This window comes from Canis lupus, chromosome 20 (genome assembly GCF_003254725.2).
Source record: "Canis lupus dingo isolate Sandy chromosome 20, ASM325472v2, whole genome shotgun sequence".
Taxonomy (NCBI): Eukaryota; Metazoa; Chordata; class Mammalia; order Carnivora; family Canidae; genus Canis; species Canis lupus.
In genome coordinates this window covers 44590440-44613869 of record NC_064262.1, presented here as the reverse complement: position 1 = coordinate 44613869, position 23430 = coordinate 44590440, and the positions used below count along the sequence as shown (strand labels likewise).

The following is a 23430-nucleotide window of genomic DNA, read 5'->3' as shown; positions in this document are numbered from 1 at the left end:
AGTGAGCTCTGCACATGCAGATTGGTAGGGCTGTCCACATGCCATCTTCCAGGGATCACTGCTCATCGGACGGGAAGGTGAGATTATAGAAGGAACTGTCTCTATAATAAAAGTGCTGATTCCAAATGCCCCAGGAGTGAAGAGGACAGGGCACCTGGTGCTTTCCTCTTCCCTCCTCTTTCCAAAACTGGGAGCAGATCTGAGGATACTGTCTCCTTGGTGGGTTCCCCAAGAAAATGAGACTTTCAAGATAGGCTTTCCAGGGCAAGTGTCATTATCCCTTGGGACTCTGTGACCATGGAGGGGAGCTGCAACCCAGGGGCCCTTGGCCGCTCAGAGTCCAGTTGTCCTTGAGGTGGGGAGAGGGGAGACATGTCACTGCCCTTGTTTCTTTAGGAGGGACCCAAGCAGTGACAGGGTGGAGGGTTAGCCTGGCTTCCCTCCCACCTGCTACAGTTGGTCTCTCTAGGTTTTAAGAAGGAGTTGAGCAGCCGCAGTGGCACAGCGGTTTAGCGCCGCCTACGGCCCTGGGCATGATCCTGGAGACCCGGGATCGAGTCCCATGTCGGGCTCCCTGCATGGAGCCCGCTTCTCCCTCTGCCTGTGTCTCTGCCTCTCTTTCTGTGTGTGTCTCTATGAGTAAATTAAAAAAAAAAAGAGTTGACCCATCTGCCTGTGTTCAGTATGGCTCTATTGCAAGTAAAAGACTAAACCTCCAAGAGGCAGAAAGAAACTGGGTCTCATAAAGAAAATGTTTAATCCCACCTTAACCAAAAGGTCCAAAGAAAGGGGCCTTCAGGCATAGCTGGTTCCAGGGCCTTAAAGGATGCCTGTCTAGTTCCTCAGACCTTCCCTCCCCTCCTCTCCTCCTGTGGGGCTGGCTGGCATTGCAACTAATTTGCTACAATGAATAGATCAACCAGCCCCACACTGACATTGAACATCATGGGCTAGGAGGCAGGTGACTCCAAGGTGGTGGGTGGGGCAAGGAGGGAAGGAGGATTTCTCTGCTGTTCTCTGCAACCTGAAGGCCTCCAAGGCCTGGGTTGGTCCCATGGGCAGCAGAATTGATACATGTTCTCAGCTCCAGGGCTCCTATTTTCATTTCTTTTTTTTTTTTTTTAAGATTTTATTTATTTATTCATGATAGACACAGAGAAAGACTGAGACACAGGCAGAGGGAGAAACAGACCCCAATGTGGGACTCCATCCCAGGACCCCAGGACCACGCCCTGGGCTGAAGGCAGGCGCTAAACCACTGAGCCACCCAGGGATCCCCATTTTTTTTAAAGATTTATTTATTTATTTATGATAGACCTAGAGAGAGAGAGGCAGAGACACAGGAGGAGGGAGAAGCAGGCTCCATGCCGAGAGCCCGACACAGGACTCGATCCCAGGACTCCAGGATCACGCCCTGGGCCAAAGGCAGGCGCCAAACCGCTGAGCCACCCAGGGATCCCCGGGATCCCCATATTTTCATTTCTTTTTAAGTCACAGGGTCTCTGACTTATTTATTTTTTTTAGATTTATTTATTTGACAGAGTATGCATGCACTTAAGCAGGGACAGGGACAGAGGGACAGGGAGAGAGAGAATCCCAAGCAGACTTCCCACTGAATGCAGAGCCCAACTTGGGGCTCAATCCCACAACCCTGAGATTATGACTTGAACTGAAACCAAGAGTCAGACACTCAACTGACAGAGCCACTGACTTATTTTAAGTGTTTTTGTTTTGCTTTGAATCAAATTCTTTCTTGTGCTTTAGTGCAATCCCCAGAAGTTACTGTTGGGGCAGTTACATTTGTGTCAGGATTGTGATTGTATATGTCAAAGGAGCTCTTCGCTTGGTGCAACATAGCTTCAAAGTAAAAAGGTTCTGATTATCCTTCTCTCCCCCACCCCACCCCACCCTAGTCTTACTATTAACAGTTCCAGGAATGGAGGAAACCACATCAGAGACAGATAAGAATCTTTCTAAGCAAGCATGGGACACCAAGAAGGTAAGAGTCTAAGGACTTTCAAAAACAATTTTCCTTCTTGATCTTTTTATTCAAGCATAGCCTGGCCGAAAGTGACAAAATAGCACATCAGGGGAGTTTTGCCTTCCCTGAAGTGTGAACCTTACTCAGATGACCGGTTGTATCGGCCTATTTAACATGGACGACAGGCTTGTTACACTGGCAGAAACCATGAAAAGTTAAAATACTTGTTTTCTTTGGCAGCACATATACTAAAATTGGAATGATATAGAACTTAGCATGGCCACTGCACAAGAATGACACGCACACAAATTCATGAAATGCTCCATATTTTTTTTTAATTTTTTTTTTAATTTTTATTTATTTATGATAGTCACAGAGAGAGAGAGAGAGGCAGAGACACAGGCAGAGGGAGAAGCAGGCTCCATGCACCAGGAGCCCGACGTGGGATTCGATCCCGGGTCTCCAGGATCATGCCCCGGGCCAAAGGCAGGCGCCAAACCGCTGCGCCACCCAGGGATCCCTGCTCCATATTTTTATGTGTGGTATTGGCTGTTAACTAGACTTACTATGGAGATCATTTCACAATATATGCAAATACTGAATCATAATAACCGAAGACTAATACAATATTATAGGTCAGTTATAGCTTAAAAAAAAGTTGAAGCTCTGGAGATTTAAGTGGTTTGTCCAAGGCTATAAAGATACTCAGGGTTTAGAACCTATACCTCCTAATTCGTAACCTTTGATCTTTCTGCTAACCCATAGTATTGGGTAATTGTCAGTGTTTATACATGTTGACAGTCATCCTTAAAGTTACATTCATCTGGGATGCCTGAGTGGCTCAGTGGTTGAGCATCTGTCTTTGGCTCCAGGTTTGATCCCGGGGTTCCGGAATCGAGTCCTGCATCGGGCTCCCTGTGAGGAGCCTGCTTTTCCCTCTGCATATGTCTCTGCCTCTTTCTGTCTCTCATGAATAAATAAATAAAATCTTAAAAAAAAAACTTATATTCATCTGCCCAATAACTACAACTTTTATTAAACTACAAAATCTACTTGGAATTTCCAATTGAATTGGAATTTCTGTATTATTTCCAGGTCCAGAAACAAATTTCTCACGTTCTAGAATACAGATTTCAAAGAATTTGAATAGTACAGAATGCACTTAACACTAAAGTTATTTTGAATATTAAAAAAAAAAATACCTACAACCTGTTGCTGGTCAAGTTGTGGTGAATGGGGCAACAACATGAATTGTTCATCCCCCTCCAGGAAATCGTCAGGAGGTGACAAATGAGCACACACTGACGTGTTCCTCAAACGTGTGTGTTCAGAGCTTTTAAAATCAACTGGAGGGATCCCTGGGTGGCGCAGCGGTTTGGCGCCTGCCTTTGACCCGGGGTGCGATCCTGGAGACCCGGGTTCAAATCCCACGTCGGGCTCCCGGTGCATGGAGCCTGCTTCTCCCTCTGCTTGTGTCTCTGCCTCTCTCTCTCTCTCTGATGACTATCATAAATAATAAATAAAAAATTAAAAAAAAATCAACTGGAAACAACCTGAATGTTCAACAGTGGGGGATTCATAAGGAAATTATCCTCAGTCCCTCATATGGAAAGCTCCACATATGTGGAGTTGGGATTTTTTTGTTTAAGATTTTATTTATTTATTCATTAGAGACACACACACACACACACACAGAGAGAGAGAGAGAGGCAGAGACATAGGCAGAGGGAGAAGCAGGCTCCAATGCAAGGAGCCCGACATGGGACTCAATCCTGGGACTCCAGGATCATGCCCTGGGCCGAAGGCAGGTGCCAAACCTCTGAGCCACCGACATGGGACTCAATCCTGGGACTCCAGGATCATGCCCTGGGCTGAAGGCAGGCGCCAAACCTCTGAGCCACCCAGGGATCCCTTTTTTTAAGATTTTTATTTATTCATGAGAGACACAGAGAGAGAGAGAGAGAGAGGCAGAGACATAGGCAGAGGGAGAAGCAGGCTCCATGCAGACAGCCCAATGTGGGACTTGATCCCAGAACTCTGGGATCATGCCCTGAGCTGAAGGCAGATACTCAACTGCTGAGCCACCCAGGCATCCCATGGAGTTGGGATTTTTTGTTTGTTTGTTTTAATGTAGGCCCCATGTCCCAATGCAGGGCTTGAACTCTTGACCCTGAGATCAAGACTTGAACTGAGATCAAGAGTCAGATGTTTAACTGACTGAGGCACCCAGGCACCCCTAGAGTTGGGATTTTTGAAGGAATTTTAAAGGCATGAGTGACACTCCTCCCATCCAAGCACTAACCAGGCCTGACCCTGCTTAGCTTCCGAGATCAGATGAGATCGGGTGTGTTCAGGGTGGTATGGCTGTAGAGGTCATGAGTGACACTCCTGATAATACACTGTATGGAAAGAACAGGATAAAGCTATTTAGAAATGCATACAAAATTTAGAAATGGACATTTTATTGCACTTTTCTTTATTGTGCTGTGGTTTTTACAAGTTGAAGGTTTGTGACAATCCTGTGTTGAGCATGAGTATCAGTGTGGTTTTTCCAACAGCAATTTTCTCACGTTGTGTCTCTGTCACATTCTGGTGATGCTCACAGTTCACATTTTTTCATTATTATTATTTTTGTCTTGTGATGTTTGATCAGTGATTACAACTCACCAAAAGCTCAGATGATGATCAGCATATTTAGCAATAAAGTAATTAAGGTACATAAAGTTTTTTTTTTTTTTTTAAGACATACTGCTCTTGTATACTTCAATTGAGGGATAGGGTAAACATAACTTTTATATGCACCAGGAAATCAAAAATTCATTTGACTTTACTGGGATATTTGCCTTATTGGGGTGGTCTGGAACTGAACCCACAGTATCTTCAAGGTATGCCTGTCTATACCCAGATGCCTAGGGAGACCTGCAAAGGGGGGCGTGTCGTCTTGCGTGGCAGGTGTGGGTGCCACCGACAGCCCTTATCCCTGTCTGCATGTTCCAGTTTTGCACAGGGAATACAGATGATTTTCATATTCGGGGGAAAAACTCACTTAAAAAGAATTCTAACAACCCCAACAAAACTGAAAAGCAATTGAAATATGTAGTTGCAGAGGGATGGATAAGGATGGACATCAGGGTCCTGTATGTGCTGCTGAGCCATATAGTGAAGATGGTGAGTGTTGGTGCAAACACACTTGACATCCTGGGAGTGAGAAAAAGTTGGCAGGACCCAGCATTGTGGCTCAACTTCTAACTAGTATGTGAAATGATGTGTCTGCAAGATGTCAGTAAAGGAATTCCATTGGATTTGTTGGGAGTGGGGTGAGGCTGGGATTGGGGGGCAATGATGGGTGAATTTTTAATACTGTTTAGAAATCTACTGTTATCTCCATAATGTTCATGGAATGCTTTTGAAAAGATTCTTTAGAAAGCATTGTCATCATGCTTTGCAAAAATCCGGTAATGAAGTGAGTGTTTACTCACAGAATTAAGGAGTCCGTGGCCAAGTAGAAACCTGTTCCTCTGGCATTCTCTGCAGAGACTTAACACTGCTGGTCACACACCACCCCTCAGCTTCCTCAGTCACTGCCAGCACACCGCCTTTCACCACCACGCGCACGCTAGGCATGCACAGAGAGGCCGCCAGCCCAGCCCTCTGCCGTGCATCCACCTTCTTATGTCTGGTAATCCCTAAAGAACACATCAGCCTGAGGGCCTGCGAGGCAAATGGGGAATTACGGAATGTGACACAGCTGGAGCCCTCCATCAGCACGTAGGCCCTGTCCAGTCATGTCTGCCACCATCTGAAGAGTACCCTCCTTTGTCCCTGAATGAGCATCTAGGGGGTCTACCTAGAGCCTGCAGTTCTCCGGTGGCATCATGGCCCCAGCTCGAGAGGAGGAAACAAGGGCCTTGCTGCTGGTAGGGTTTCCCTGGGACTCTTTCCATAGTCCACAGGGCAGCCAGAGCCTTCACCCTCAGGTGGTGAGGGCATGGGAGCACATACAGCACCATGGGTCCCTGTGGGAGCCACAGCTGAGGGACCACTGGTAGGTGGATCAGCTAGGGGCATGGACAGTGCCCTCTGTATCTTCATGCTGCCCCACATGAGGTACTTGTCTACTATACACAAATGGATGCTGGGCAGAGGCAGCTCTGTTCCCAGGAGCCCTACTGGCTCTGATCCGGAAATGGAATGGATTGGCCTCAGGGTGCCAGGGTTTCCAGTGGCCCCATTGCTGAGCTGGTGTCTAACAGCTGTGGCATGCCCCTGGGGTTTTCAGGTGTGAAGAGTGGACAAGCCATGTTCTTCCCAAATGCCTGCTCTGACAAGGGACTATGTCACCCCTCTGCTGTGTCCACCTTAGGGGCAGGCAGGGCTAGGCTGGGATATGCCTGCCTGCCTGCCACCAAGGTCAGGAGCTGGAGGTGGGAGCTGTAGAGGCTCCTCTTCATAGAAGACTTGGTTTTGCCCCTAGGCATGTCTGGGACAGGTCCCTTTGCCTTTAGGGCCACCTGGTTCTGGTTTGTGAGACATTCTGGGACCTGATAAACTCTTTTTGTTGAGCATCTTCAGCCCTTCTGGTAGAGTCAGCTGCACCCTGAGGAGCTACAGTGCACCAAGAGGTCTGCTCAGCCTCTGCTGTCTTCTCTTTCAGACGGGGTCCAGGCCCAAGTCCTGTGAGGTCCCTGGGATCAAGTAAGTCTCAGCAGGGCCCACCCTGCATGCCCAGGGCTCTTGGGGCTGTTCAGATGACCCCAGGACTTCCCGTCTGCTCAGGAGGCTGCAAGTCCTGAAAAGAGGGCTGCCCTACCGCTGGCAGCTATCCAACAAGCCTTGTCCGGGGCCGAGGGGTGTTGGGGGGTGCAGGGGAAAGGGGCCCACCTACCCCTCCCTGCTTGCGGTAACTGAGACACCCACACACATACATTCAGCCCCAGTTCGAGAGCTCATCAGATACACCCTGTCCCCTGGGCAGCAGGAGGACCCTCACCCCAGCCCCCTATCCTGCATAGAGAGGTTGCTTCCTAATGTCCCCTTGGAGGTGCAGGTTGACAGTCATTTCTGATCATGACAGCACCTAATCTCGGGGTACCATTTTGTGCCCCCTAGTGTTTTGGCACAGTCTCCCCCCACCCCCGCCATAGTTTCTAGGGGAGAATGGGCCGGGGCGAGAGCTCACCTCCCCCCTCTGTCTGGCCTTCCCCCCAGCATCTTTCCATCCGCTGACCAGGAAAACACTACAGCCCTGATCCCCGCCACCCACAACACAGGGGGCTCCCTGCCCGACCTGACCAACATACACTTCCCCTCCCCCCTCCCGACCCCACTGGACCCTGAGGAGCCCACCTTCCCTGCGCTCAGCAGCTCCAGCAGCACCGGCAACCTTGCAGCCAACCTGACTCATCTGGGCATCGGCGGCGCCAGCCAGGGTAAGGCCAGGCCGGGCGGTGGGAGAACTTCCTTCCCTGGCAGAGCTCAACATCTAGTGAAGATGACAGATGGGTTTGAATGGTGATTTAGCAGGGTGACATCTAGAGTGCTGGGCATGGAATGGGAGGCAGAATCTACCACAGGGGCTTGGCATTACAGGTAGAAGGCACAGCCTTGGCAAAGGCCTAGGGGGTGGGAAAACTCATGAGGTCCCCAGGGATCAGACAGTGGTTCTGAGGGTATATTGGGGGCTTCGGAGAGTCGGGGTGAGTCCAGAACATTCTAGGAGGGGAGCCCCCAAGGGTTTGACCAGCATTCCCCCTGCCTCCCCTTGACTTCAGCTCTTCCAAGAGGGACAGAACCAGTCCTGACCTGCTCCCTCCACACACCCTCCCACCCAGTGGTTAATGGTGTCCATCTGCTTGGGACACACCAGCCATGTCCATGGGAATATCTCACGGGCCCCTCACCGTCCTAATGTCTCCCAGGATGTGCTGCCTGCCCACCCACATCTGTGTGAAGCAAAAAATTAGAAGGTTGGCTCTGGGGATGCCGGTGGGAGGGCCCCCTTGTGCTGCCCCAATCCTGCTCCCCTGGGGACGAGCAGTACTGTTTTCCAGTAGCTTGATTCCTGTGTTCTCTTGCCTGCCCTGACCTGTTGATGCATCCTGTCAGCCCCAGAATTAGGACCCGACCCAACTTGGACCCACTCCACTTTGCATGGCCTCCACCTGCCTGCCCCCTACCCGACCCTCCAACTCCCAGCCTTTTCTTACCTGGAGTGGCTATCGCCTCATGGCTGTTGTCTGCTCGGGACCTTGCAGTGGTCCTCAGCTCCCTCCTGTTGAAAACCTGAGACCCCTGGGGCTTGGGAGGTCCACTTTATCCTCCAACTTGGTCTCCCGTCCCCATCCCTACCCCTGCCCCGCCCCCCCATCTCCTCTGCAGCCAGTGAGCTCATCTCAGGGCCTTGGCACATGCTGCTCCTCTCTTACAGTCCTTCTCTTCCTCCAGGTGGCTGCAGGACCCCCCGCCCACTCAATGCCCACTTATACCTCTTTTTCTCCATGAGCCGTCTTGGTTCCCTGCCTACACACCCTCACCCCCAGTCTCTCACCCTGCATTGCTTTGCTGCATTCACTCTGCTGCTCTTGAGTCACTGCTTTGCTCTCATCTGTTGCCGGGCCAGGCCTACCTCTCCTGTGTCCCCACTATGACCCCTATGTCCCCCCCCCCCGCCATGTTTCTTGCACCCATGTTGATGTAGAATGTATGGATTTGCATCCAGGAAGGAGATAGGGCAGCCCCGACAGCCTTATGGTGAGACAGGCAGGATGGGCTGTGGGGGGCTCCTCTGTGAGTCCACACATGTCAGGACTTGGCAGCCAGTGAGAGCACCACCTTGCTGTGCCCTCCATCCTGCCTGGGAGCCAATGCTCACTCTGTCCATCTGCCTGTCACACCTCTGCCCCAAGTTTGGTGGGCAGCACCATGCAGGATTTTCTGAGGGAGAATCACACGCTCAGATTCCCATTGGCCACAGCCCATGTGGCTGCCTGAGGAGAATGGACCATCAGGAGGGGCAGCGGTGCCAGGGCAGGGCCCCATTGAATGCTCTAGAGAGACTTGCCAGTGAGGTTGGCTGGCCTGAGAGCTGGGTTAATGTGGGGAGCAGATGAACTTGAGGAGCTTGGAGTCATTCCTGGCTTTGGTGCTGACAGGGCCAGAGGCAAGTGAGGGTTGTTGAGGATGGTGCAAGTGTTTCTCAGTTTCCAGACAAGGAAATGGAGGCCAGAACAGTGTGGAGGGGAGCAGGACCCTAGTCTAACAGCACCAAAGCTGTTTTTGTTTTGCACTGCTGGCCCCAGGCCCACCCAGGCTCAGCCACCAGGCAGAGGGTGCCAGTCCCCACTGTGCCCCTGACCCAGGGAAGGCCTAAAAGACCAAACGAGCAGAAGCAGGGGAGCCTGAGACCCATGACCCCCTGAGATGTGGGTGGACAGGCAGCACATCCACACAGACCTGTGCAAAGCAAGAAATCAGAAGGTTGGCTCTGGGGATGCTGGTGGGAGGGCCCCCTTGTGCAGACACCACTGTTTCCTGGCCCCCCATCTTTCCCCTCATGTCTCGCCGTGGCCTCCAGAGCACCACCCCCTCCTCCAGAGGGTCCTTGGCAGCCCCCCAGCGCCCACCTGGGAGCTATGCACCTCTGGCCCACGCCGAGTCTAAACAAGCACAGGAAAACACAACACATGTGAAAGCCATAGACGCAGGAGCAAGCGCAGACCCCGAGCGTGGGGCCCAGACCCTGGCCCGCCTGGCTGGGAGCGTCAGCCCCGTAATGTCTGACATGTGTTCAGTTGTTTGCGAACCTGCCGCTCTAGCAGCTCGCCTGGCAGGGGCTTTGCTTTCTGGGCACATTTTAAATCAAGCTGAGCCGCTGGCCCCTGGCACACGTGGAGATCGCCTCCCCGCCCCCTGCCCCAGCCCACCCGCCAATCGAATGTGAGCCCTGAGAAGAATGGGAGGCTTCCGCCGCCAGGGAGACAGCGGCCCCTCTCGTCCTCTTAAACATTTGCTGAGGTCGTTTTCCTGGTTGTTGGCCAGAACCTGGAGGAGGGCAGGCCCAGGTCCTCCTCCTGGCACAGCTCTGAGGCCTGCCGGCCCCGCACACAAGGCTTGCGTGCCTCAGGCTGGGCCCCTGCCACCTGGCCTGCCCTCCCCTGGCAGCTCTCCCTGCCCTCCCCAGACTTCCCTTCCAGCTGGCCTCACTCCTTTTCCCAAAGGTGATCCAGGTTGCCAAAAGGAATTCAACAGCAAGGCATCCATCCACCCTCCTGGCCCAACTGGCCTCTCCTGGGGTGGTGGCCGCCCAGTGTGAGACCAGGAGCTCACTCTGCAGCCCAGCAGAGGATTAAAACTCCCTTGTATTCTGGATAGACAGAGGCTGGCAGCCCAAGCACCACATCCAGCCTACCGGTGTTTTTTGTCTGGCCCACAGTTGTGTGCGTGATGTTTGAATCAACATTTAAAAATCAGGAGAGTGCATTTAAAACTCTGGATTCCTGGCTTCTCTTGAAGAATCAGAAGGCCCAGCAGTGGTGGGTTGAGGTCCTGTGCCTTCACATGGTCCAGTTTGCCACAGGCCCCTATTGCCCCACTGACCCTCTCCTGACATTTGCCTCTGCTACTTATTACCAAGCCCTGACATCTCCCTGGATGTGGGTGTTTTCAGCCTGAAGGACATAGGAGGCAGTGGACACTCGGAGAAGGAGAGGGAGCAACCCTGACTGACCTGCCCCTTGCCCCAGCCCACCCGCCAGTCGAACGTGGTCCTGACTCTTCTCTGACCAGGCATCTCCTGGGCTCTTCCTGCTCAGGCTTCTTGTCAAGGCTCCCCCTTGATGTTGCTGTGTCTGCAGCAGCCTGATTCTGGTCCCCAAGGTCTGTGCATAACCTGGAATCTAGGGCTGTGCCTTGGGAGCACTCAGTGGTGCCAGACCCTCCTGAAGTGCCTGGCTAAGTGGAGCTGCCAGGGCGGCCGAGGGGAAGTGCAGGCGTGACCAGGCTTGCTGCACACAGATGACACAGCCCCAGTGAGCAGCGGCCCTGGGTGGAGAGAAGGCTGCCTGTCATCTCCCCTCGGTGTGTGCTGGGTGCGTTCCCACTGGCCTGTGAACCTGCTGTCTCACCCGCTGGAACAAGGTTGATCTGATGCCCTCAGCAGAATGGGCCCAGCTACCCTGGGTGAGTCAGGCTCCTGCATCTGCCTTGACTGCAGGCCAGACTGTCTTCAGAGCCTGCTCCCAGTCTCATTACAGCCCTTGCAGTGAACTCTTGAGGGTGGCTGTTATCATTTCCATCTCAAGGATAAGGAAACCAAGTCTGGGAGATCAGGCCAAGCCCCCAGGGCTCTCCCAAGCATCAGGAGGCCTGTTGCCTCTCTGGCACAGTGCCCCAGGATAACCCAGCAGGTTCCAACTGCTGCCATACTGAACTTGACCTCACTCAGCTCCTTCACAACAGACACATCTAGGGATAGGATTGCTGAGGGCAGGGGCCGAGGTGAGGAAAGGAGCAACATGGAGCCCTCCTGGCAGGGGCTCAGTCAGGAACAGGGGTATTGGAAGAAGGTAAAGAGTAACTGAGTTTCTAGCAGGGCTGATGGTCTAGCATGGAAAGCACATGAGGTGGGGGAGGCCTGCCAGATACACAGGTCTGGAGGTGGAAGATCAAGCTGAAGGAGCAGTTACAGGACAGGAAAGTACAACTTTGTTGAAGGACGATAAGGAGAGCATGAGGCTCTATAGAAACTACAGTGTCTGGACAGGACCCAGCTTTTTTTTTTTTTTTTTTTTTTTTAAGATTTATTTGAGAGAGCATGCACGAGTTGGGGGAGGGGCAGAGGGAGAACTTGACTTCCCACTGAGCAGGAAGCCTGATGTGGGGCTCCATTCCAGGACCCCAAGATCATGACCTGAGCCAAAGGCAGACACTTAACTGAGCCACCCAGGTGCCCCCAGGACCAGCTTTCTTGAAGCTAACCAAACCCTAAGCTAGTTTAGGTATAAGAAAAGGGAGGGGGGCAGCATTGATTTTTTTTTTTTTTTAAGATTTTATCTACTTATTCATGAGAGAGACAGAGAAAGAGATAGGCAGAGACAGAAGCAGGCTCCATGCAGGGAGCCCAATGCAGGACTCGATCCTGGACCCAGGGGAATCCTGCCGTGAGCCAAAGGCAGACACTGAGCCCCTCAGGCATCCTGAAAAGGCATTGATTATCTTGCAAAACCAGGAAGCACCAGTATGGCTGGATCAGGGGCTCAGGTGCTGCTTTTATCCCTCAGCCCCTGATTCTCTAGCTGGCTCTTCTGCTTGCAGCCACGTGATGCTCCCTCTACACAGTTCCAGACCTCCCCCCTTGAGTTCCATCCAGAGTCCCAGGGCAGGCTCTCATTGGGCCAGTCTGGTCACCTGTCTGTCTGGGAGCCAATCATGTGGTGGTCCAGAGACAGGGAAGTGCTGATTGGCAGGGCCTGTGGGAGACACCCCTCTTGGAGAGATGGCAGGATTAGTGGGAGAGTGTTGGGCAGCTTGGGGATGGGTCAGGAAGGAGAGCAGAGCCCACATAGGTATTGAGGCCTTGGAGGGGGCACCATGGCTTTGGTGATCAGGACACAATAGATTCTGTCTGTTGGATTGGGCTGTTCTCAGCAGTTATCATGATGTGTGAGCAGCCTTCTGGAGGCTAGCGTCATGCCCACCCTTCTCTTCTGTCCTCCCTTTCAGGGATGAGCACACCAGGCTCCTCACCACAGCACCGCCCAGCTGGTGTCAGCCCGTTGTCCCTGAGCACGGAGGCGAGGAGGCAGCAGGCCCAGCAGGTGTCACCCACCCTCTCCCAGCTGTCACCCATCACTCAGGTGTGAGGGCGTGGTGGGGTGGGGGAGGTGTGGCTGGTTCTGCCCCTTTGAGAGACCTCCCTCTACTTCCTGGGGGCCATAGAAGCCTGAAGACAAAGGTTCCCAACACTTTTGGCTTTTGTCAAATTTCAAACACGGAGAGCATGATTTGCTGGCCTGGAGTTTCCTGTATCTGTTGTGGGCAGATTGTGTGGGTGTTTTTTGTTGTGTTACTTTCCCTCGAGGATCTAGTTGAAATTCTCCAAAATAAAATGTTTAGAGAGGTGGATTTTTTTTCTTTTTTCAATTTACCATAATTTTGTTTCATATGCTTTTTTGGTATCTCATGTGTGTCTAGGTATTGGTCTCTTTCATCTACGTTATCCAGTGTGCTGGCATACGACTCTTCATAACACAGGCCTTTTTATTTCTCTATCGTCGATAATAACATACCCACTTTCATTTTTGATTTCAGTAATTTGATTCTTTTTTACTTAGTTTAGAATCATAAAACAGGTTAGGAAGTGTTCCTTCCTGTTTTTTTGGAAGCATTTGAGAAGCACGAGTGTAAATTCTTTAAATATTTCGTAGAATTCACCAGCAAAGCCACTGGTCTGAGCCAATTTTCACTGAGAGGTTTTCACCTCCACACAACACCCAGTGGTCATCACAAGTGTGCCTCTTAATCCCCATCACCTATGTCACCCATCATCCCACCCACCTCCCCTCTAGTAACCAGCAGTGTGTTCTTTATAGTCAAGAGTCTGTTTCTTGGTTTCTGTCTCTCTCTCTCTCTTTTTCTCCCTTTGCTCATTTGTTCTGTTTCTTAAATTCCACATATAATTGAGATCAAATGGTCTTTGTCTTTCTCCGATTGACTTATTTCACTTAGCATTATACTCTCTAGGTCCTTCCATGTTGCTGCAAATGGCAAGATTTCACTTTTTTTTATTTTTATTTTTTAATTTTTATTTATTTGTGATAGTCACAGAGAGAGAGAGAGAATGAGGCAGAGACACAGGCAGAGGGAGAAGCAGGCTCCATGCACCGGGAGCCCGACGTGGGATTCGATCCCGGGTCTCCAGGATCGCGCCCTGGGCCAAAGGCAGGCGCCAAACCGCTGCGCCACCCAGGGATCCCAAGATTTCACTTTTAATGGCTGAATAATATTCTATTTTGTATATATCATATCTTTATCCATTCATCAGTCAATGGATACTTGAGGGGCTTCTATAATTTGACTATTGTAGCTAATGCTGCTATAAACATCAGAGTGTTTGTATCCCCTTGAAATAGTATTTTTGTATTCTTTGGGTAAATACCTAGTAGTGTGATTGCTGGATTATAGGGTAGTTCTAGTGTTAACTTTTTTTTTTTTTTTTTTTTTTTTTTTGAGACAGAGAGAGAGAGAGAGAGAGGAGAAAGAGCAAGAGAGCATAAGTAGCAGGAGCAGCTGAGGGAGAGGGAGAAGCAGGTTCCCCGCTTAACAGGGAGCCCAACACGGAGCTTAATCCCAGGACCCTGGGATCATGACCTGAGCTGAAGGCAGACGCTTAACAGACTGAGCCACCTGAGCGCCCCTAGTTTTAACTTTTTTGAGAAACCTCCATACTGTTTTCCATGGTGGCTACATCAGTTTGAATTCCCACCAACGGTCCAGGAGTGTTCCCCTTTCTCAGTGTCCTCACCAGCACCTGTTATTTGTGTTTTTGATTTTAGCCATTCTCACAGGTGTGAGGTGAGGTCTCATTGTGATACTGATTTGCATTACCCTGACAATGGGTGATGGTTGAGCATCTTTCCATCTTTGTTGTCTACCTGTATATCTTCTTTGGAAAAAAGCCTGTTCATGTCTTCTGCCCATTTTTAATTCGATTATTTGATTTTTGGGTTTTGGGTTTTGTATGTTCTTTGTATATTTTGGATACTAGCCCTTTATCAGCTGTGTCACTTGCAAATATCTTCCATTGGGAGGTTTTTGATTACTGGTTCAATCTCCTTTCTTGGTATAGATCTATTCAGAATTTCTATTTTTGGGGGGGGTCAGTTTGGTAGTTTGTGTGTCTCTAGGAATTTGCCCATCTCATCTTACTTTTTAAAGATCCCTAATATATAACATTTTTGTTGTTTTTTTGTTTCTTTTTCTTTTCTTTTTTTTTTTTTTTTTTTAACATAACCTCACTGGCATTATCCATCTCCAACAAAACTGACAGGCATTGCTTTGTATCTTCTGATAGACCTAGGCCCAGTTCCCTTCTACTTGTTCATACCAGGATCTAAATCTGGGCACTATGTCCTCAGTCTCTCCATCTGTGACCCCTGTTCCTTTGCTCTTCTCCCTTAGACCTGCTTTCCTTTGCTAGAGACTCCATTTTTGTTCATGAAGTAACCATCGTTTCTTAGAGGCTGGGCGTTCTGCTAAGAGTTAGATCCTGTAGCTCCTGGTCACATGCAGTCTCCTGTGGAGGCTTCCCTCGAACCAGGGAAAACTTTTCCTCTGTCCAACTCCAAGAAGACTTGAGCTGGTCATTACCAAGTGGCCACACCAGCACATGTATCATCCACACCATCTCTAACTCCTCCCTGCCCAGAATGGGCTAGGCACAGGCTGCTTGCTGGGTTGCTGGGAGTGTGGCACCCTGGGCTTGCCTGCAGTGAGCAAACTATGGGTCAGTGAGGCCAGGGACCTCCTGAGTCTGAGGGGGTACAGAAGGTGGGGCCTACCTCTTGGTGTGTGGAAAAGACAAAGGAAAACTTTGTTGGGTGCAGAGCACTTTCAACTGGATTAGAAGTCCAGGCCCTGTCCAGCCACAGGCAAACCTGTTACTCTGGCCCTGGACAAGGCCTGCCCTCTCTAGGCTTGTGCTTCCCCTATCTGGGGTCTGGATGTCACTTTGTTTATCTGTGATATCTTTGTTGAGCGTGTTAGGCCATAGAGCATCCCTAGGGACCAGGTATTTCACAGTCTGGCCCCTACTGCCTAGTAGCCTCCCACCTGACACCCTCCTCTTCCCCCAGGCTGTGGCCATGGATGCCCTGTCTCTGGAGCAGCAGCTGCCCTACGCCTTCTTCACCCAGGCAGGCTCCCAGCAGCCACCGCCGCCGCAGCCCCAGCCCCCTCCACCGCCACCGCCCGCATCCCAGCAGCAGCCGCCCCCGCCACCCCCGCAGGTGCCCGTCGGCCTCCCCCCAGGCGGCCCCCTGATGCCAAGTGCCAGCTTGACGCGGGGCCCTCAGCTGCCCCCACTCGCGGTCACGGTACCGTCCTCTCTCCCCCAGTCCCCCCCAGAGAACCCGGGCCAGCCGCCAATGGGGATCGACATTACCTCGGTAAGCCTAGGATGGGGTTTTGTGGGGCCTGGCTGGGGGGCTCATGCAGGAGGATCCAGGGAACTGTGGGAGACCCCCATTGGGCTCCCAAGGCCCAAAGACACTCAGGCATCTGACTGAAGCCTCCTCGAGACTCCACTTGAAGGCCAGGGTGGCCAGGGGTCAGAGCTGAGGCAAACACTGCTGGGCTGAGGTCATCCCATGTATAGATGAGGAAGTGGAGACTCCAAGCATAGATCCTTTGCCCCAAACTTCACCCAAGACGGGCCACCCTGTATCTGGCTGCCAAGGTTCCCCCATGGCCCCTGCTGTCCAGTACTTCAGCGCTTGCTACTTGCAATGGCTCACCTGGAGGCGGGGAGGACACAGAGCTCTCAGGGCCTGGAGAACAGATTCTGGGAGCCAGAGAGATGGAGGGGAACTTGGAGGGGGAGAAGGGATAAAGCCCCCACTGTGGTTCATGCAGTGCACAGTGCCCTGGGCCAAGAGGGACATTCAACCCATGGGACCCCTTTCCTGGGCTCAGGTTAATGGGTGCTTGGTTTGACTTCTATACCCCAAGCCTTCTTGATTAGACTTTTGCCCTGGTGGGAAGGGGGTGATCACAGCTACCTTGGGCCATATCCAAGGTACGGGGACTATGTTTGGGGTACAGCAAGTCCTCTCCATTCAGCCATTGGCTGCCAACCCCAAGATAAACGTCATCAGAATATCATGTGCTCTGCAAAGACGAGGTCCCCCTGAGCTAGGCAGGTGGGTGAATGGAGACCTGTTTCCAAACTTCTCTGACTCCTCATAGGGCAGACCCCAGGGGTACCCCAGACAGGAAAGTGTGCAAGTTTTTTCTTTGTCAGAAACACAGCTGGTGTGGAGGCAACTCTGGTGGTGGAGCCTGCCAGGCTACCTCATTCCCTGACACCCTCCAACAGTGGTGCCTCACGTTTGAGCTGGGCAGACAATGGAGGCATGGGTGTCCGGGCCAGGTACACAGACATTACCTCCCCAGGCTCTCAGGCCAGTGAGTGTGCTGCCCGGCACCCCACCAGGGACATCTGGCTCCCTTGGGATTGTAGCCTCTTCTTGAGTACCTGCTAGCGCAGGCAAGCAAGAATATCCCTCTTTTCAACTCTGAGAAGCCCCCAGCCAGTCATTGCCAAGTGACTGTGCTGGCACCTCCAAACACTGATACCTTGCTCATCCCCCATGTATCTGTCCCCCACCGCCACCCCTCCGGGATAGGTTCAGTCCCTATCCCAGACTACTCAGAACAGGCCACTGAGGAAATCGGGGTGATCAAGCATTTATGGGGCCCTGGGCTAGGCATCCAGACCGCAGTAAACAATAGACCCAGAGAAGTCAGACAGTTTGTCCAGAGGCACACAGTAGGTCCTGACTCAGCCCATCTTGCCCCTGGTGAGAAGCTAAGGCCCTCTGTCCTTCAGTTGAGGTTGCTGCCCCTTGGAGGTCTCTGGACAGTGTACCAGTCAGTTTTGTCCCAAGTGATGCCAATGATAGTGATTGCCCAGGACTGGTTATTCTGGGGCGTGCCCCAGATGGCCTTTGCTGTTGGTCCCAGCACCCCCCGTGGTGGACAGGATGTGCTAGAGCACAGAGATGGAGCTCAGAGAGCCGAGGGAGCTGCCCAGAGTCGGCAGCAGAAGGCAGCACCTCCCTGCCCCAGTCTTCCATGCCCGCCTGTGTGTGGGTGTGTTTGTTGTATGTACACACATGTGGCTGTGTGTGCATGTATGTGGGTGTGGGTGAGTGTGTGCATTCATGGGGGTTTTCTGAAGCCTGCTGAGTCAAGGTGGACCCCGCCGTCCCCCTCCCACAGCCCTCTGTTTGATTCCGTGAAGCTGAGTTCTCCGACCAATCCCCCCAGCCCTCTGGGTGCTGGGTTTGGAGGCAGGCACCCAAAAGACCCCAGGCTCAGACAGGGCTCAGGGGTCCACACCTCTTGCAGATACTCCTGACACTCTGTTCACCTGATGGGTGGTGGGAGGTGTCTTGGGGGGATGCCCAATGGGGAATGGCCAGTCCCAGGATGCCAGGCCTGGGGCCCCTCGCGCGTCCTGACCTGTCTGTTGTCACAGGCGCCGGCTCTGCAGCAGTACCGTGCTAGTGCCGGCTCCCCGGCTAACCAGTCTCCCACCTCACCTGTCTCCAATCAAGGCTTCTCCCCTGGGAGCTCCCCGCAAGTAAGGGACGCCGCCTCCCCTCTCCCAGCACCCTGCACTCCAGCCTTGCTTTGCATCCCCCATGTATCTGTCCCCCACCACCTGTGCCTCACGCCTCATTGCATCCCATCTTGTCCACTCCAACAGGGCAGGGAGAAGGAGGCACTGCCCGCCAGGCCCAGCCCAGGAGCTGCCATGTCCCCACTGTCTTTGGGGCCTTCGCAAAGTCCTATCTGGAGGTGGTGGGCCCCTCACTCGCATTAGTCACCTTAGTTTTGGCCACACCCTGACTTCTTGCCCAGCAGCTAGGGACACCTCAGCGTGTGTGGCTCAGAGCATGTGTCAAACAGCCCGTGCACACAGCCCCACCTGCACCTGCCCATACGAGACTTCCAGAAGTTGGAGGGGTTCTCCTCCTGCTTTGGGACACAGCTGAGGTGATGGCTGGCCTGTGGTTGGGACCCTGACTCCTCAGATTCTTCTCCCCTCTGCCTCAGGACAGGAAGGCATGTCCTGAAAGGAAGCTCCTCTGAGTGGCACCACAGCTTCTCAGGGGTCTGTGTCCCCATCTCAACAGATGAGGAGACTGAGGCTTGCCTCACGCCACAGGCAGGGCTTGACCACATCCATCAGACTTGGGTGTTCCCCCAACACAATTGGACCCCAGTCCCTGGCACACATACATGCATACCTACCCCCATCCAGGTACCTCAGAATTCCCCTTAGCACCACTCACCTGGTGGCTGAATCCTGACTGGAGTATTCCACCAGAGGAGAGGAGGTGCCCACAAAGCTGACATCTGGGCTCGAAATTTCCATACTGCAGAGCCTCCTCAGGACCCTGCCTCTCTGTCCCCAAAATGTCACCAAGCTGAGAGACTCCCAGGAGCTGCTGCGAAAGAGCAGTGCCCCAGGCCCTGAAGCCTCCTTCTTGGCCCCAGGGACAATAGGATTTTCCTTCCCTGCTAAGGAGGGGAGAGAAGCTATTCCACCAGACAGGACCATGCAAGAACAATGTCGGGCTCCCTTGTCCCAGGGGATGTGCCCTGCTGTCCTTACTTCCCCAGTTCTCAGAGGTGCACCCAAATTAGGCCCTGTGTTTTGAGATGGTGGGCGTCATGTTCAGGAAGGCTGCCCTCATGGTTCCACCTGCTGTAGGAGGGGCTCTCCTAGGACTCCTCTGCAGTGGCCTGGGGTCCTGCTGGGACCATCAGTGTGTAGCTTCCTGCTCCATAGGCAGGTGGGGAGGCATCAGTGAGCTCAGGGCAGGCCAGAGGTCAGCCTGGTGTCTGCAAGCTCTCGATACATCCATGCTAGCTCCCAGCTCTTGTGGCTCCCAAAAAATGGCTAGTCTGGTCATGGAGTGTCATGGGATGCTGAGAGATGGGAGAAGGGGTCCAGGCAGGGGAAATGGCAGGTGGGGCCTGTTTCTGGGTCCTTGAGTAATGTGCCTTTTTACACAGGCAGCAGGACAGAGATTCAGGGGTGGAGCAGGACAGAGATTCAAGGGTGGAGCAGTTGTCCCAGGAGAGATTTGCCAAGACCAAAGGGGGTTCATCCATCCTAGACAAAAAGTGTGTTGCTGTCTCGTCAAGCCTATGTCTGTGTGTTGGTCTGTCCATCCAGTCACTGGTGCTGCAAAGGAGGCTGTCAGGTTGTCTGGACTCAACCAGACATGGGCTTAAGAAGACCGAGAGACTCACTTGGGGGGCAGACCGTGCCGGGTGGAGGCTGGGTGGCTTCGCACTGCAGCTGCATCCCCAGGTTGCATTCAGTGGTCCTGTGGGCCTGGGCCTCCCCTCCCCTCCCCTCCCCAGCCTACCCAGCCTCAAGTGGACGTTGTTATCTGTCTGACTGTACCGTGGGCCTTAAGCAGCTGGCCTTCAGTACTATGTGCTGTGTTCCTCCCTTCCATTTTGAGTGGACCTTTCTGCAAACTCATGGCAGCCTCACAAAAGAAGTCTTAACCTAGGTCCCCTGCTTGTGACAGGCCTCTTTGACGCCAAGGCCATGGGGATGGAAACATATCCCAGAACAGACCTGCTTCCTCCTTTGTGGGGAAACCTAGCCACAACCTTGCAGCCCCATTTTCCAAAACTGAAGCTGACTATATTGAGGGCAAAGGTGACATTTTTGCCAAATTGGCTGTTTTTCTGCTCTCAGCCTACTCACCAAGGAGGAAACAGACTTGGGTCTGGGCTGTGGTTGTGTTTCCTGAGGCCTGGTGCCTCATGTGAGCTCTGGCCACACACTGGCTGCCTCTCCTCCCTCCCACGTCCCACCAGGCTCCATTCTGCCATTTCTCTCTGGCAGGGGCTCCAAGCTCCTTTTCTTGGCATCTCTACTGCCTGTGAGGGTCCCTAGTCCCCTGCTCTTCTCCCAGGAGCAGACCTGGCCCCCAGCTGGCCTTAGAAGAGCAGGAGATTGGGCTCCCTGCCCACCCATGGGCCCTGGGGTCCCCCAGGCAGGCAGCCATGGGCAGGTAGCTTTCTGTGTGCCTGTCCTGTGCTTGCTCAGCTGGCATCTGGCTCTGTGCACCCATCCTGTCCACGTGTATATGGACTGCCACCATGTCCCATGTCTCCCTGGGGGACTTACAAGGGTCACCAAGTGCACTTCCCATGCTGAAATTCAGAGCACCCCACGCACACACCTTGGCCCCAGTCAATGCTTTTCTCTGGAACCTGTCAGGGGGGTTTCTTGATTCCTGTGGCCCCCTTGTTTTCTATCTGATGGAGACATGATTCACTCATACCTGAGCTCAAGTAGAGGAGATGGTAGAAGGTGCTTTGGGGGATATTGGGGTACAGAGGCCCCCCAGGAGCAGGTAGTGAAAAGAAACATCCTGGGATTGAGGGGGCACTCCTCCATCCTGGAAGGTGTGGACTCTCCCAGGAGGCCTGAGATAGATGCTCAACCTACTTTATCCTGAGCATCTTCCCCGGGGGGTTTCAGGGGCCTCCCTATGGGTACAACCAGCCTGTGGGAGATCCCCTGCCCCAGCAGTCCCTGACCTGGTCTTGGGGACCGTGATGACAGCAGGCCTCTTTTCTGTCTGCAGCACTCCTCCACCTTGGGCAGCGTGTTTGGGGACTCGTACTATGAGCAGCAGATGGCGGCCAGGCAGGCCAATGCTCTGTCCCACCAGGTGAGCGGGTGCCCGGGTCACAGCGCCCACAGCAGACGCTTACCCGGACCCCGCCCGCCCCTCGGGCGTGAGCTTCGCTCCTAAGGCTCCCTCCTGTCCCAGGCCTTGGATAGGGGTGGCTTGGCTTTGCCTCCCCAGGCACCTGTGCCTGGCCCACAGAATAAGGCCAACAGCAGAGGGGTAAGGAGGGTGGGCAGTGAACACTGACAGGGACAGGCAGTGGCTATAGCATTGGCACCTCAGCGTGGGCTGTGCATGTGGGTTTGCCGGGAGGTGGAGCTGGCTTTGCGTAGAGGTCAGGGTCAAGGGCATGTGGGCATGAGTAGGGTTGGCTTCTTCCTGGAGCAGGTCACTCACCCATCCATCCTTCCATCAATCCATCCATCCAGCAAAGCCCTGAAGGGGCCGTGTGTGGACACACCTGGGCAGGTTCAGAGAGGGAGGAGGGGGAGACCCTAGGGTAAGAGTTTTATATTCAACAGCGCCCTCAGTATCTGAGTACAGGCGCTGGGCTTGTTGCAGAGGAGTTGGTCCCAGTTGCTGCAGGACAAGCCAGCCAGCAATAGCCAGGGGCTCAGCAGGGCCAGCCTCATGCTGTGTGCTTCCCCCCAGCTGGAGCAGTTCAACATGATGGAGAATGCCATCAGCTCCAGCAGCCTGTACAGCCCGGGCTCGACACTCAACTACTCACAGGCGGCCATGATGGGCCTCACAGGCAGCCATGGGAGCCTGCCAGACACGCAGCAGCTTGGCTACCCCAGCCATAGCAGCATCCCCAACATCATCCTCACAGGTGAGGCCACCTGGCCGTGGCATCCTGGATGGGCATCTTGGGCAGAGTGCCTCCATGGGGCCTGGCAGCTTCAAGAGGCCTTGTTCTCAGGGGAGATGTTGCTCCTGCCCTGCAGGATGAGTTGTATTAAGACTGGTTCAAAGAAGGCCAGACCCCACCAACTTTGACTTGTTGCTGGGCTGTGGAATAGGCCCCGGGGGACACACTGGACCCTGGACCAGGCTTCTTGTGCCCCATGGTCAGAGCAAGAAGAGGACAGAGCCAGTCACTCACCCTGCCCTGCTTCTGCTACCCAGGTCCCTGAACCCCATTAGCTGAGTATAATGGTGACTAGGGGGTGAGCCCTGCTTGCTAGGGCTTGTCACATACAGCCAGCATACATGCAACCACTCACACACACTGCAGTGAGAATCCCCAAACAGCCTAAGCACAGCACCCAGATGTCTAGGGACATGCATAGCACATATGTAAGTCCCTGCTCCATGTAGCATAGAACCCAGACCCTTTGCTGCCCCTGCCCCATCCTGTAGATTCTGGGTTTTACTGAAAGAAGCGATTTCCTTACAAGCCAGGACTGTCTCAGGATTAAGATTGACACCCCCTCGTGGTCCCACTAACATCTCCAGGATGGAGATGCCTGTGCCCAGAAGCGCCCCCCAACCACGACGTGTAGTGCTTCCTCCCTACCTGAGGGGTGTGAGCATCAGTCTGCAGTAGATGCTTTGGGGGCAGTAGCTTCAGATGCACAAGAAAACTTAGGCCCTTCTGCCCCCCAAAGCCTAGAAAGCCCAGGGCTTTTTTTTTTAAAGATGTTTATTTATTGGAGATCCCTGGGTGGCTCAGCGGTTTAGTGCCGCCTGCCTTCAGCCCAGGGTGTGATCCTGAGGACCCAAGATCGAGTCCCATATCGGGCTCCCTGCATGGAACCTGCTTCTCCCTCTGCCTGTGCCTCTGTCTCTCTCACTCTGTGTCTCTCATAAATAAATAAATAAAATCTTTAAAAATTCATGAGAGACACAGGCAGAGGGAGAAGCAGGCTCCATGCGGGAAGCCCAATATGGGACTCGATCCTGGGACTCCAGGATCACGCCCTGAGCTGAAGGCAGATACCCAACCGCTGAGCCACTCAGGCGTCCCAAGACCAGGACTTTTATGCCCTTGTCTCATAT

General features: G+C 53.0%; 1 protein-coding gene and 1 non-coding gene across 10 annotated transcripts in view; both read left to right on the top strand.

Annotated features, from left to right (window-relative positions):
* CRTC1 (CREB regulated transcription coactivator 1) overlaps positions 1-23430 on the top strand; it is a 79620-nt gene that overhangs the window by 50085 nt on the left and 6105 nt on the right. For 2 of the 9 annotated variants that reach the window (XM_035702540.2, XM_035702543.2), the window contains 9 exons: positions 1914-1999; positions 6636-6676; positions 7190-7410; positions 12701-12834; positions 15832-15984; positions 16093-16143; positions 18237-18341; positions 21382-21468; positions 22081-22261. In XM_035702540.2, coding sequence (XP_035558433.1) covers positions 1914-1999; positions 6636-6676; positions 7190-7410; positions 12701-12834; positions 15832-15984; positions 16093-16143; positions 18237-18341; positions 21382-21468; positions 22081-22261 — 1059 coding nt within the window. The other 7 variants (XM_025458122.3, XM_025458121.3, XM_049098085.1 and 4 more) reach the window with 6 other exon arrangements.
* LOC112667009 (U6 spliceosomal RNA) lies at positions 2208-2313 on the top strand. The gene has a single exon (XR_003141004.1). It is a non-coding gene; the product is annotated as a U6 spliceosomal RNA (small nuclear RNA).